General features: G+C 45.6%; 3 protein-coding genes across 3 annotated transcripts in view; 1 reads left to right on the forward strand and 2 right to left on the reverse strand.

Annotated features, from left to right (window-relative positions):
• The window catches only part of LOC144697486 (uncharacterized), a 352,987-nt gene that overhangs the window by 234,732 nt on the left and 104,763 nt on the right, over positions 1-13,492 (forward strand). The window lies entirely within an intron of this gene.
• Positions 1-13,492, reverse strand: part of LOC144697563 (uncharacterized) — an 89,392-nt gene that overhangs the window by 70,995 nt on the left and 4,905 nt on the right. The window lies entirely within an intron of this gene.
• Positions 2,533-8,462, reverse strand: LOC144698492 (uncharacterized). The gene is made up of 3 exons (XM_078570433.1): positions 8,356-8,462; positions 5,366-6,366; positions 2,533-2,569 (listed from the first exon to the last, which is right to left on the reverse strand). Exons 2-3 carry the CDS (start codon positions 5,998-6,000, stop codon positions 2,533-2,535), a joined length of 672 nt encoding a protein of 223 aa, XP_078426559.1. The 5' UTR covers positions 6,001-6,366; positions 8,356-8,462.

A 13,492-nucleotide genomic window follows, 5' to 3' on the forward strand; every position in this document is an offset into this window, starting at 1 on the left:
ACAACATTTGTCACATCTTGCCAACCAGAAAATGACCAATTTATGCCTGTTCATTGTTTCCTGTTAGCTAGCCAATCTTCTATCCATGCCATTAAGGTACCCCCTACACCAGGAGCTTTTATTTTCCACAATAACCTGTGATGTGACACCTTATCAAATGTCTTTTGCAAATCTAACTACAGTACATCTACCAGTTCTCTTTCATCCATGGCTCATGTTACTTCTTCAAAGAACTCTAATGATTTGGTTAAACATGATTTCCCTTTCATAAAGCCATGTTGACTCTGACTGATTACCTTTACTTTTGCTAAGTGCCTTAATATAGCCTCATTAATAAGCGCATCTAACATTTGTGACAGATGTTAAACTAACTAGCCTCAAGCCACCTTCCCTGTAGCTTTCTGTCACTTTCTCCCACCCCCGCATCTTTTTGAATTAAGGGAGTTACATTCACTATTTTGCAATCTAATGGCACCTTCCCTGAATCTAGAAAATTTTGGAAAATTAAACCAATGCACCAACTATCTCACTAATCACTTCTGTTAAGGCCCAAGGATGAAGTTCATCAGGAAACCAGGGACTTGTCAGTCTGCAGCTCCAATAATTTTCTCAGTACCACTTACCTGGTGATTGCAATTTTCTTGAGTTCCTCCCTCCCTTCCATTTCCTCATTTACCGCTATTTCTGGGATGTTTCTTGCATCCTCCATACTGCAAAGGCACCTGGCTAGAATGTTAAACTGTGATGTCCTGCATCAGCATTTTGGGTCTTTGTTTTGAAGAAATGGAATTCGGCTGTTCTCATTAGCAATGCTGGAGACAGACTGATCAACAATGTCATCATCAAATGGCACAGCACAGTAAGAAGGCCATCCACCCATTGTGTCTATGCTTCAGCTTTTTACAACGATCTTTCCAATTCGTCCTTGTTTCCTTCTCTTTCCCCATAACACTGCTTTTCTCCTTCTCAAGTCATTGTCAAATTCCCTTTTGAAAACTCGAGTTAAGAAAAACAATATTGAAAGAGATGCAGGAATTTCTGTAGTGTCCATGAACGTGTGTGAAAATTAGCAAAGTTTTCCGGACCCAATCACATGAAGAGTTCGGCTGGTGAATCATATACCATTTTTTAACAAAGAAACTATGTACTAAACTATTGATTTCAAATTGAATTTTCAGAAGAATTTTATTTTGATCAAGCATCTCCTCATTTGTCTCACTTGATGTATACAATCTAATTACCCTTGCTTTATAAACTGTTACAGAGGCCTTTAAAAATTCATTCATGGGATGTGGGCATCGCTATCGAGGCCAGCATTTATTGTCCGTCCTAATTGCCGGTAGAAAGGTGGTGGTGATGTGTCTTCTTGAACCATTGGAGTTCCTGTGGTGTAGGTGTACCCACAGTGCTATTAGGGAGAGAGTTCCAGAATTTTGACCCAGCGACAGTGAAGGAACAGAGATATATTTCCAAGTCACAATAGTGAGTGGCTTGGAGGGGAACTTGCAGGTGATAGTGTTCCCATTTATCTGCTGCCCTTGTCTTTCTAGACGGTAGTGGTCATGGGTTTGGAAGGTGCTATCTGAGGACCCCTGGTGAGTTCCTGCAGTGCATCAAGTAGACGGTACACACTGCTGCTACTGTTCATAAGTGGTGGTCTGAGTGAATGTTTGTGGATGGGGCTCCAATCAAGCGGGATACTTTGTCCTTGATGATGTCAAGCTTCTTGAGTGTTGTTGGAGCTGCACTCATCCAGGCAAGTGGGGAGTATTCCATGACACTCCTGACTTTTGCCTTGTAGATGACGGACAGGCTTTGGACAGGGGGTGAGTTACTCACTTCACGATTTCTAACGTCTGACCTGCTCTTGTAGCCACAGTATTTGGCTAGTCCAGTTCAGTTTCTGGTCAATGGTGACCCCCAGGATGTTGATTTTGGGGGATTCAGTGATGGCAATGTCATTGAATATCAAGGGGCGATGGTTGGATTCTCTCTTGTTGGAGATGGTCATTTCCTGACACTTGTTTGGCACGAATGTTACTTTCCACTTGTCAGCCCAATCCTGGATGTTGTCCAGGTCTGCTGAATTTGGACATGGACTGCATGAGTGGATTAACGTTATTAAAAAGAGGGAGAGGTTTGCTCCAGTGATCCAAAGCCCTGGTTGGATCACACCGAAGACTGGGTATATTTTTGGGAGCGGCACCTTATAAATGGTCAAAATTTGCCTTGAAAGTTTCAGAGGAGACGCATTGATGAGGTTGGTGGGTTTTGGAAATTGAAAGTTGTACATCCGCAGCTTGTGCCACTATTTCACCTCACTGTTCACTTCATGTTCATGTCTAACACACTCGATGCTGTTATTGGCTGAACAAGTCTTCTGTGTTTGAACTAAACATGCTGTTATTCGGCGCTCCCACTCCTGCTGCCCGGGTTTGGCCCTCCTCAGGGAATGTTGTTTTCTTGTTGCTGTGTGAACTGTCACAATGAACTGATCCTGGAGTCTCTTTCCCCTGGGATCTACAAAACCCATCACTTCTCTTCCTCTTTCATTCTCACTCTTTCAGTCCTAGTTTGGGAGGAAGAACAAGGAGAGACAGTATAAATTTCAGTGACCGGGGAAAAGATTGGGTAATGTCAGGGACAGAACGGGCAGACGGCCCTCTTTCCCTGCTGTAACCGTTCTATGATTTCATGCAAATAATATTAATATACTCGCAAGGTCTGGAGTCGTGGCCGAGTGGTTAAGGCGATGGATTAGAAATCCATTGGGATCTCCCCACAAAGGTTTGAATCCAGCCAACTAAGATTCTCATTGTTTCTAATTTTAACCGAGTGCTGATGGAACTAATTATCGTTTAAATAGAGGAAAAGCCATCCAAACACATCCGTGTTGTCTTATTTCCATTCATTTGTCAGCCTTCCGCAAATTTCCAGTTGGAAATGGAATAAAAACTGAGCCAAGTTGGTGATATCATTTCATTCTGGTATTTGTCTCTCCTTAGGCCTGTCACTTTCGGTGTGTATATATGTATATATGAATTTGTTTACAGGATGTGGGTGTCGCTGTCTAGGCTAGCATTTATTGCACATCCCTAAATGCCCTTGAGAAGGTGGTGGTGAGCTGCCTTCATGAACCACTTCAGTTCCTGTGGTGTAGGTACACCCACAGTCTGTTGGGGTGGGGGGAGCTCCAGGATTTTGACCCAGTGACAGTGAAGGAACAACGATATATTTCCAAGTCAAGATGGTGAGTGGCTTGGAGGGGAACTTCCAGTTGGTGGTGTTCTCATGTATCTGCTGCCCTTGTCCGTCTAGATGGAAGTCGTCATGGGTTTGGAAGGTGCTGCTAAAGAGTCTTGCTGAGTTTCTTCAGTGAATCTTGTAGATGGTACACACTGATGCCACTGTTCATTGGTGGTAGGGGGAGTGAATGTTTGTGGAAGAGGTGCCAATCAAGCTGGCTGCTTTGTCCTGGATGGCGTCAAGCTTCTTGAGTGTTGTTGGAGCTGCACTCATCCAGGCAACTGGAGAGTATTCCATCACTCCTGATTTTCACTTTGTAGATGGTGGACAGACTTTGCGGAGTCAGGAGGTGAGTACTCGTTGCAGGATTGCTAGTCTCTGACTAGCTCGTGTAGCCACAGTATTTATATGGCTAGTCCAGTTCAGTTTCCGGTCAATGGTAACCCCAAGAATGTTGATAGTGCAGGATTTAGCGATGGCATTGAATGTCAAGGGACGATGGTTAGATTCTCTCTTGCTGGAATTTGTCATTGTCTGACACGAAAATTATTTGCCACTTGTCAGCTCAAGACTGGATATTGTCCATGTCTTGCTGCATTTGGACATGGACTGCTTCAGTATCTGAGGAGTTGCGAATGGTGCTGAACATTGTGCAATCATCAGCGAACATCCCCACTTCTGACATTACAATGAAGCAGCTGAAGATGGCTGGGCCTAGGACACTACCCTGAGGAACTCCTGCAGTGATGTCATGGAACTGAGATGATTGATCCCCAACAAACACAATCATCTTCCTTTGTGCTCGGTATGACTCCAACCAGCGAAGAGTTTCCCCCCCGATTCCCATTGACTCCAGTTTTGCTAGGGCTCCATGATACCACACTTGATCAAATGCTGCATTGATGTTAAGGGCAGTCACTCTCACCTCACCTCGGGAATTCAGCTCTTTTGTCCATGTTTGAATCAAGGCGTTAATGATGTCAGGAGCTGAGTGGCCCTCGTGGAACCCAACTGGGCATCAAGGTGCAGGTTATTGCTAAGCAAGTGTCACTTCATAGCACTGTTGATGACCCCTTCCATCACTTTATTGATGATCGAGAGTAGACTAATGGGATGGTGATTGGGCGGGTTGGACTTATCCTGCTTTTGTGTGCAGGACATTCCTGGGCAATTTTCCACATTGATGGCTAGTTGTAGCTGTGCTGGAGCAGCTTGGCTAGGGGCACGGCATGGAGCACAAATCTTCAGTACAATTGCAGAATATTGTATGGGCCCACAGCCTTTGCAGTATCTAATGCCTTCAATCGATTCTCGATATCACGTGGAGTGAATCGAGTTGGCTAAAGACTGGCATCTGTGATCCCGAGCATCTCCACAGGAAGCTGAGGTGGATCGTCGGCTCGCCGTTTCTGGCTGATTATTTCTGTAAATGCTTCATGCTGATGTGCTGGGCTCCTCCATCATTGAGGATGGGGATATTTGTGCAGCCTCCTGGTCCACTGCAGTCCCGAGAACACAATCAGCTTTAGATCCAGAATACTGAACTTCAGCCCAGTTACAGGGATAATGATCATCAGCAGAAACAAACCTCAACTGTCAGAATGAACATGGTTCGGTCCTGGATGTGATTAACAGCAGCAATAACAGTAGAGTCCAACCCCTACAGTCACTGATGAAATCGCTTGTGTCTCTGCAGTTGGAATGAGTGAGTGAATTTCTTCCCACAGTCAAAGCAGGTGAATGGTCTCTCCCCAGTGTGAACATGCTGGTGTGCTTTGAGCTGGGCTGAAGACCTGAATCTCTTTTCACAGGAAATACAGCTGAATGGCCTCTCCTCAGTGTGAATTTGCTGGTGTTTCAGCAGGTCAGAGGACGCAGTGAATCCTTTCCCACAGACAGGGCAGGTCTCTCCCCAGTGTGAATCCACTGGTGTATCAGCAGGTCAGATGACTGAGTGAATCCCTTCCCACATTCGGAACAAGTGAACGGCCTCTCCCCAGTGTGAACTCGTTGATGTCTCTGCAGATCGGATGACCGAGTGAATCCCTTCCCACACTCACAGCAGGAGAACAGCCTCTCCCCAGTGTGAATTTGTTGGTGTGTTCGCAGGTGAGATGACTGAGTGAATCCCTTCGCACACTCGGAGCAGGTGAATGGTCTCACTTCAGTGTGTATTCGCTGGTGCGTTTGCAGGTGGGATGACCGAATGAATCTCTTCCCACACTCGGAGCAGGTGAACAGCTTCTCTCCAGTGTGACAAAGCTGGTGCACCAGCAGGTGGGATGACTGACTGAATCCTTTCCCACACTCTGAGCAGGTGAAAGGCCTCTCTCCAGTGTGAAACCGCTGGTGTATAAGCAGGTTGGATGACTGAGTGAATCCCTTCCCACACTCGGAGCAGGTGAACGGCCTCTCCCCACTGTGCACTCGCTGGTGTCTCAGCAGGTCAGATGACTGAGTGAATCCCTTCCCACACTCAGAGAAGGTGAACGGCCTCTCTCCAGTGTGAACCCGCCGGTGTCTCAGCAAGTCAAATGACTTAGTGAATCCCTTCCCACACTCAGAGCAGGTGAATGGTGTCTCTCCAGTGTGAATATGCTGGTGTGCTCGCAGGTTGGCTGACTGAGTGAATCCCTTCCCACACTCGGAGCAGGTGAACGGCCTCTCCCCAGTGTGACTGCGCCGATGCTTTTGCAACTGAGATGGGTAATTGAATCCATTCCCACATTCCTCACATTTCCACGGTTTCTCCATGGTGTGGGTATCCCTGTGTCTCTCCAGATTGGATGATCAGTTGAAGCCTCGTCCACACAGAGAACACGTGTAGTTTCTCCCCACTGTTAATGGTGATATGTTATTTCAGGCTGTGTAACTGGTTAAAGCTCTTTCCACAGTCAGTTCACTGGAACACTCTAACTCGGGTGTGCGTGTGTGTCTTGGTGCTTTTCCAGACACACTGATGTTTGAAATCTTTTCCCACAGACAGAATAGACAAACATTTCTCCTTCCACATTCAAAATTCGATGATATTCAGGTCCTGATGAATCGAGTGACTCTGTCAGATCTTGATGTGATGTTTGGTTTGAGTTCCCCATCTGCAAGTCCTCCCCTTCCATTACCCTGTGAAAGGAGTGTACAAAAATCATCACTGTCAGTGCAGGATAGAAATTCAGAACAAACAATCCTAGTTTCCATGGAACATTTTGTTCCCCCATCTTGTTCCCCCAAAGCTGCAAATCCCTGTCCCACACATTCTCCCTCCCCCCTGTGCTGAAATCCAAACAGAGTTTTGGACAATTCTTTCTGTATATTTTTAACATATTTATACAGCTTGAGATCACAATATGTTTGATCATTCACTTCCGTCATTACTCGTGACAAAATATTAATCTGAAACCCCCTGACCGACCACACAGAAGAGCAGATGTTAACCTTGTGTCCAAAACTTACTGGGTGGAGATTTAATGAGTGATCATGAAGGTGGTTTCTCCAAACCTCCCAGGGTTTCCTTCCTACCTTCTTTTTGGGATCAGTCTCATGGCCCATTCTGGTTCCTGCTTCTCTTCCTGATGTCTAATTAACTCCAATTAAACACTGAGAAGACTGAAGACATTGTTTTCAGTCCCTGCTCCAATCTCCATTTCCCAGATACCAACTCCATCCCTCTCCCTGGGAACAGTCTGAGATTAAACCACTCTGTTCATAACCTTGGCGTTACACTTGATCTCGAGATGAGCTTCTGACCTCATATCCCTGCCGTCAATAAGATCACCTGTTTCCACCTCCGTAATATCACCCAACCTCACTCTGTCTCAGTGCATCTGCTGCTGAAACCCTCATTCACGCCATTGTTACCTCCAGACTCGACTATTCCAACACACTCCTGGCTGGTCTTCCACATTCTACCCTCTGTAAAGTTTAAGTCATCCAAAGCTCTGCTGTCTGTGTCTTCACTCGCACTGAGTCCCATTCCCCTAACACCCCTCTGCTTCCTGACCTGTCTTGGCTCCCGGTCAAGCAACAACTTCATTTAAAATTCTCATCCTCGCTTTCAAATCATTCCCTGGCCTTGCTCCTCCCTATCTCTGTAATCTCCTCCAGCCCCACAACCCTCTGAGATATTTGCACTGCTCTAATTCTGGATTTTTGTGCATTCTCTATTTTAATGGCTCCACCATTGGTGACCCTGCCTTCATTCCCTCATCCCCAAGCTGTGAAATTCTCTCCCTACACTTCTCCCTCTGTCTACCACACTTTCCCCCCTTCAAGACACTTGAGCACTGCTAATAAAATTACATTCTATCAAAACTTTTCATCTTGTACTCATCAGGACAGACGCAAGAACAGGGAATTTCAAAGATTATCAGTCGGGCTCATAATGTGGCTCACTTATGCTTGCTAGAAGCTACATATATTCATACACAGGGAACTGTCCACTGCAGGCAGAAGGAACATGTCCAGGGATGGGGCCTTTTGTTGAATTTAACAAAAGCATGGAGGAAGAAAGCTCTTTGGTGCATTCTGCATGTCAATGCCTTGACCAATCAGAGCTGACTGGCCAAACCAGTCAACACCCTTTCCTCGTGCAGTATAAATTATTGTTTGCTCAGAAATGTCGTTTTCTTGCATCTGTCCAGATGAGTGCAACATGAAAACCTTCAACATTATGTCTCTCTTCAGCAATACTTAGATTCTGTACGAATGAGTGACTGTGTGTTTACAATTCTATTGTTGCTGATCTAAAAGTCCCGGTGACCGCACATTTTATGGATGTCTCCCTCGGGCCCTGGTGGAAACCCTGTTGTTCATTGCGCCGAAGAGCGATGAATGCGCATGCGCCCGTAGTACATTTGCCCCTTTCCTGGAATGGGGGCGCATGCGCCTTGCTGTAGGTTACCCCCAAGAGATGGCGGTCGCGCATGCGCCCATCCCTACATTGCCCCTATCAAGATGGTGGCCACGCAAGCGCCCATCACTACATTGCCCCTATAAAGATGGCGGCCGTTAACTCGGGCCTTCCTGCCGCAGCGCCGAGCAAACCCGGGACCGCTGGCTCCTTATTGAGGGTTCGGGGCCGATACCGTGAGTTTATGAAGCTTCGAAACTCACCCGCCGGCCCTATGTCTATTCACGGCTTTGTTTTCGGCTCTGGATCTGCACTCGCTCTTTTTAAACCGGCATTTTAAATCCATTCGCTCGCGCTCTCTTCCGGTCTGTCTCCACGGGCTGCGCATATTCCGACTCCAAATGATTGACGGAAACTCCGGACCAATAGCAAAAGGGGGCGGGGCTGGGAACCGAACGGGAACGACTGCTCCTCCAACCAATCGGAGTGAGTGAGGGGCGGAGCCGGCTGGGAGTGGAGCATGCGCAGTGCCGGGGCGGGACTGGGATGAAGGCGGTCGGGCTGAAAGTCCAGACGGTAAGAAAGGGCTGAGTGCAGGAGGGGAATGGAGCCGGAGGGTGGACTGGGAGGATTCACAAACACCCGGTGTAGGACTCCAAACCCGGATTAGAAACAAAAACAAAAATACCTGGAAAAACTCAGCAGGTCTGACAGCATCTGCGGAGAGGAAACAGTTAACGTTTCGAGTCCGTGTGACTCTTCATCAGTGTTCTAATAAACAGTTATATGGACTCGAAATGTTAACTGTGTTTCTCTTCCGCAGATGTTGTCAGACCTGCTGAACCTTTCCTTTTGTTTTTGTTTCAGATTTCCAGCATCCGGAGTATTTTGCTTTTATCTCCACCTCTCTCACTCTCTTTCCTCCTGGAAGGTGCTCCTTAAAACCTGCCTCTTTGACTAAACTTTTGATCATCTGACTGAATATCTCTTTACGTGTCGTATTTTGTTTTCTAATGTGAGTATGAAGCGCATTTCGTCATTTTATTACATTAAAGGTGCTTTATAGCTTATAAGTTGTTGGTAGTTACAGCCTCTCTGGGGGTCATTTCATTTTTTGCTTGTAGCAAATGGCATGTTTAATATGATATTGGGATACCGGTGTGAGTGTGCAGATGTGATTTGTTATGTGTGACTTAACGAACATGCGGAAAGGCAGGGGTGAGTCTGCATTGAAGAACATTTCCCAGACATGCTCAGCTACTTGACAACAAAACAACATTGAGGGATTAATGTGGACAGTAAAATGAGGCAACATGTTAAATCATCAAGGCACTGATACTTATCCTACATAGTATGTTTAAATCTATTCAGCATTTTCTTCAGTGCTTAAGTATCCTTTCCATATGGAGTCTGGAACTGCACACAGTCCTTCAAGTTCACCAATATCCTCTGGAAATTTAAGATTTCCTCACTGCTGTTGGACTAAACTCCTCTAGAAATGAACATCAGCTCTATCTTTGTTCTCTTATCAATTTCTGTTGTTCCTTTAGTTATTTATGTGGGTGTATTTTATTTCCAGAACTCTTTGATCATCTACCCCATTTAATTTCTTACATTCTAACCAAAAACTGCCTCCCTATTCTCCTCCCAAAATGAACCTCCTCACATTTGACCAGATTGAATTTTATTTCCCATTGATCTGTCCAGTTTGGCAGTCTGTTTCCATCTTCCTGGATTTTTGTGCAGGACTCCCCATTATTAACTCTATCACCCAACTGTTATTACCTATAAATTACATAAAGATATTTCCAATTCCAAGTGATGAACAGTAGTTGCTCCCACCATGGATCCCTGCAGGACATCACTTCTCACTTTCTTCCAGTCTGAGAAACATCCCTTAACTCCTTCCCCCTGAGCACTGTTTTGTGCTCAGATTTCCCTCAGTTCTGCTGCTGGACCCTCCACTCCACACAGTCTGTCCTTGGTCACCCTCATGGGCCACATATCCTGCAGACATGAATGGAGCAGTGGTGGAGGAGATGGGGATCAGGTCCTATGGTAGCAGCATTGATGAAGTGGGCTCCTCTGTCCAATGTATTCTGAGGCACTGCCCCTGGCTTCATTTCAAATCTTTCCACTTAAAAAAATTATATGTAATCATCTTATTGAAGCCAGTCACAGTCTCATGACCCAGACCTCCCTGTCACTTGCCATTTCAACAGTCCACCCTGCTCTCATGCCCACATGTCCGTCCTCGGCCTGCTACAATGTTCCAGTGAAGCTCAACGCAAACTGGAGGAACAGCACCTCATCTTCCGACTAGTCAATTTACAGCCTTCCGGACTGAATATTGAGTTCAACAATTTTATCTCCACCTATCACTGGCCCTCTATCCAGCTATACCTGTCCCACCCCGCCTTAAACCAGCTTATATTTCACCTCTTTTCTATTTTTCCTTAGTTCTGTTGAAGAGTCATATGGACTCGAAACGATAACTGTGTTCCTCACCGCAGATGTTGCCAGACCTGCTGAGTTTTTCCAGGTGTTTTTGTTTTGGATTTCCAGCATCCGCAGTTTTTTGCTTTTTAGATTCAGATTAGAAACTCCTGGAGCCCAGTTTACACTGAGTGTTTGGAAACTCCTTTTCCAGGGGGGGTTAGAAGAGGAGGATTTAGACACAGCAAACTCAAACCAAATGTTAAAAGCAAAATACTGCGGATGCTGGAAAGCTAGAACAAAAACAAAAATACCTGGAAAAACTCAGCAGGTTTGTCAGCATCTGCGGAGAGGAACACAGTTAACGTTTCGAGTCCGAATGACTCTTCATCAGAACTAAGGAAAAATAGTGAAAAAAGGTGAAATATAAGCTGGTTTAAAGAGGGAGGAGGGGGAAGGTGGGACAGGTAGAGCTGGATAGAGGTGGAGATTGCCAAAAGATGTAAAACCCAGACTCCAGCTTTGTGAAATTTTGGCAATCTCCATCTATCACTGGCCCTCTATCCAGCTCTACCTGTCCCCCCTCCCCCTTCCTCCCTCCTCCCCCCTTAAACCAGCTTATATTCACACTGGGGAGAGGCCATTCAGTTGCTCACAGTGTGGTAAAAGGTTCAGGACATCATTCCACCTGCTGGGACACCACTCACACTGGTGAGAGACCTTTTGAAGGACCAGGGTGTGTGAGGTGCTTTCAAAGGTGTGGGGAACCTCGTGGGGAGGTTTGCAAGTGCTGTTGGCGGGGGTTTAAACTAATTTGGCACCGGAGTGGGATACTGAGTCGAGGTATTGTAGGGATGATGTACAGACAGGTATATAAGAAAAAACAAGTCAGTCTGGAAGGTAGAGTGTACATAATCAAGTTAAGGCACAAGGGAACATAGCAAGGCTTGATGGCATTTATTTTAATGCAAGGAGTGTTGCGAGTAAGGCAGATGAGTTGAGGATGTTGATTAACACATGGGGATATGATATCATTGCTATCACGGAGACATGGTGGAGGGAGGGACAGGATTGGCAGCTCAATATTCCGAGGTATAGAATCTTCAGGCAAGACAGGAGGGGAGGGGAGGGGGGGTTGTAAAAGAGATGGTTGTGTCACAATATTGATCAAGGAGTCAATTACTGCAGTAAGAGGGGATGGTATCTTAGAAGGTTCCTCAAATGAGGTCATGTGGGTAGAACTTAAAAATAAAAAGGGGGCAATCACATTGTTGGAAGTGTACTATAGGCCCCCAAACAGTCAGGGAGAGATAGAAGGCCAGATATGTGGCACATCTCAGAGAAGTGTAAAAATAATAGGGTGATAATAGTAGGAGATTTCAACTTCCCCAATATTAACTGTGATAGACAAAGTGTGAAAGGTTTAGAGGGGGCTGAAATCTTAAAATATATCTAGGAAAGCGTTTTAAGCCAGCACATTGAAAGCCCTACAAGAGAGGGGGCGGTGCTGGGCCTGCTTTTCGGGAACAAAGCTGGGCAAGTGGTAGAAGTGTCAGTTGGGGAGCATTTCAGTGATTGTGACCATAACTCAGTAAGGTTTAAGATAGTTATGGAAAAGGACAAAGAAGGACCGGAAATAAAGGTTCTGAATTGGGGGAAGGCTAATTTTAATATGATAAGACAGGATCTGGCCAAAGTGGATTGGGAGCAGCTACTTGTAATAAAATCTACATCAGAGCAGTAGGAGTCATTCAAAAGGGAAATAGAGAGAGTGCAGGGCCAACATGTTTCCATAAAGGTGAAGGGTGGGACCAACAAGTCCAGAGAAACCTGGATGTTGAGGAATTTAGAGGATCAGATAAGGAAAGAAAAGGGAAGCTTATGGTAGATACCGAGGCTCAAAACAGCGGGAGCCCTGGAGGAGTATAGAAAGTGCAGGGGGCTACTTAAAAAAGAAATTAGGAGAGTGAAGAGGGGGCATGAAAAAAAAATTTAAAATCCAAAGGCATTTTCGAAGTATATTCGGGACAAGAGGATAACCAGGGAAAGAGTAGGGCCCATAAGGGACCAAAGTGACAATCTGTGGGAGGAGCCGGAAGATGTAGGTGAGGTTTTAAATGAGTACTTTGCATCTGTATTACCTGTCGAGAAGGATGATGTAGAGATAGAAATCAGGGAGAGGGACAGTGATATACTTGAACAACTTAGCATTGAGAGGGAGGAGGTATTAACGGTTTTATTGGGCCTTAAAAGTGGATTAATCCCCAGGCCCAGAAGAGATGTATCCCGGGTACTGTGGGAGGCAAGGAAGGAGATTGCAGGGGCCCTGACATTAATTTTCAAATCCTCTCTGGCCACTGGAGGGGTGCCAGAGGACTGGAGGACAGCTAATGTGGTACCATTATTCATGAAGAATGGTAGGGATAAACCAGGGAACTATAGGCCAGTGAGTCTAACATCAGTGGTAAGGAAACTTTTGGAAAGCATTGAGGGACAGAATTAATCCCCACTTGTAGAGGCAAGAATTAATCAAGGATAGTCAGCATGGCTTTGTCAGGGGAGATCATGTCTAACAAATTTGAATTTTTCGAGGAGGTGACTAGGTATGTAGATGAGGGTAGTTCAATTGCTGTAGTCGACGTGGACTTCTGTAAGGCTTTTGACAAGGTACCGCATGGGAGACTGGTCAAGAAGTTAAGAGCCCATGGAATCCAAGGCAATTTGGGAAATTGGCTCAGTGTCAGGAGGCAGTTGGTGAGGGTCAAAGGTTGTTTTTGTGACTAGAAGCCTGTGTCCAATGGCGTACTGCATGGTTTGGTGCTGGGTCCCATGCTGTTTGTAGTGTACATTAATGATCTAGGCATGAATGTAGGAGGTATGATCAGTCAGTTCGCAGATGATGACCATAGATCCTTGAAGGCAGGACAGGCAGATAAGGTGGTGAAGAAGGCATATGGGATACTT

The sequence above is a fragment of the Cetorhinus maximus genome, chromosome 23, assembly GCF_964194155.1.
Source record: "Cetorhinus maximus chromosome 23, sCetMax3.hap1.1, whole genome shotgun sequence".
Classification (NCBI taxonomy): Eukaryota; Metazoa; Chordata; class Chondrichthyes; order Lamniformes; family Cetorhinidae; genus Cetorhinus; species Cetorhinus maximus.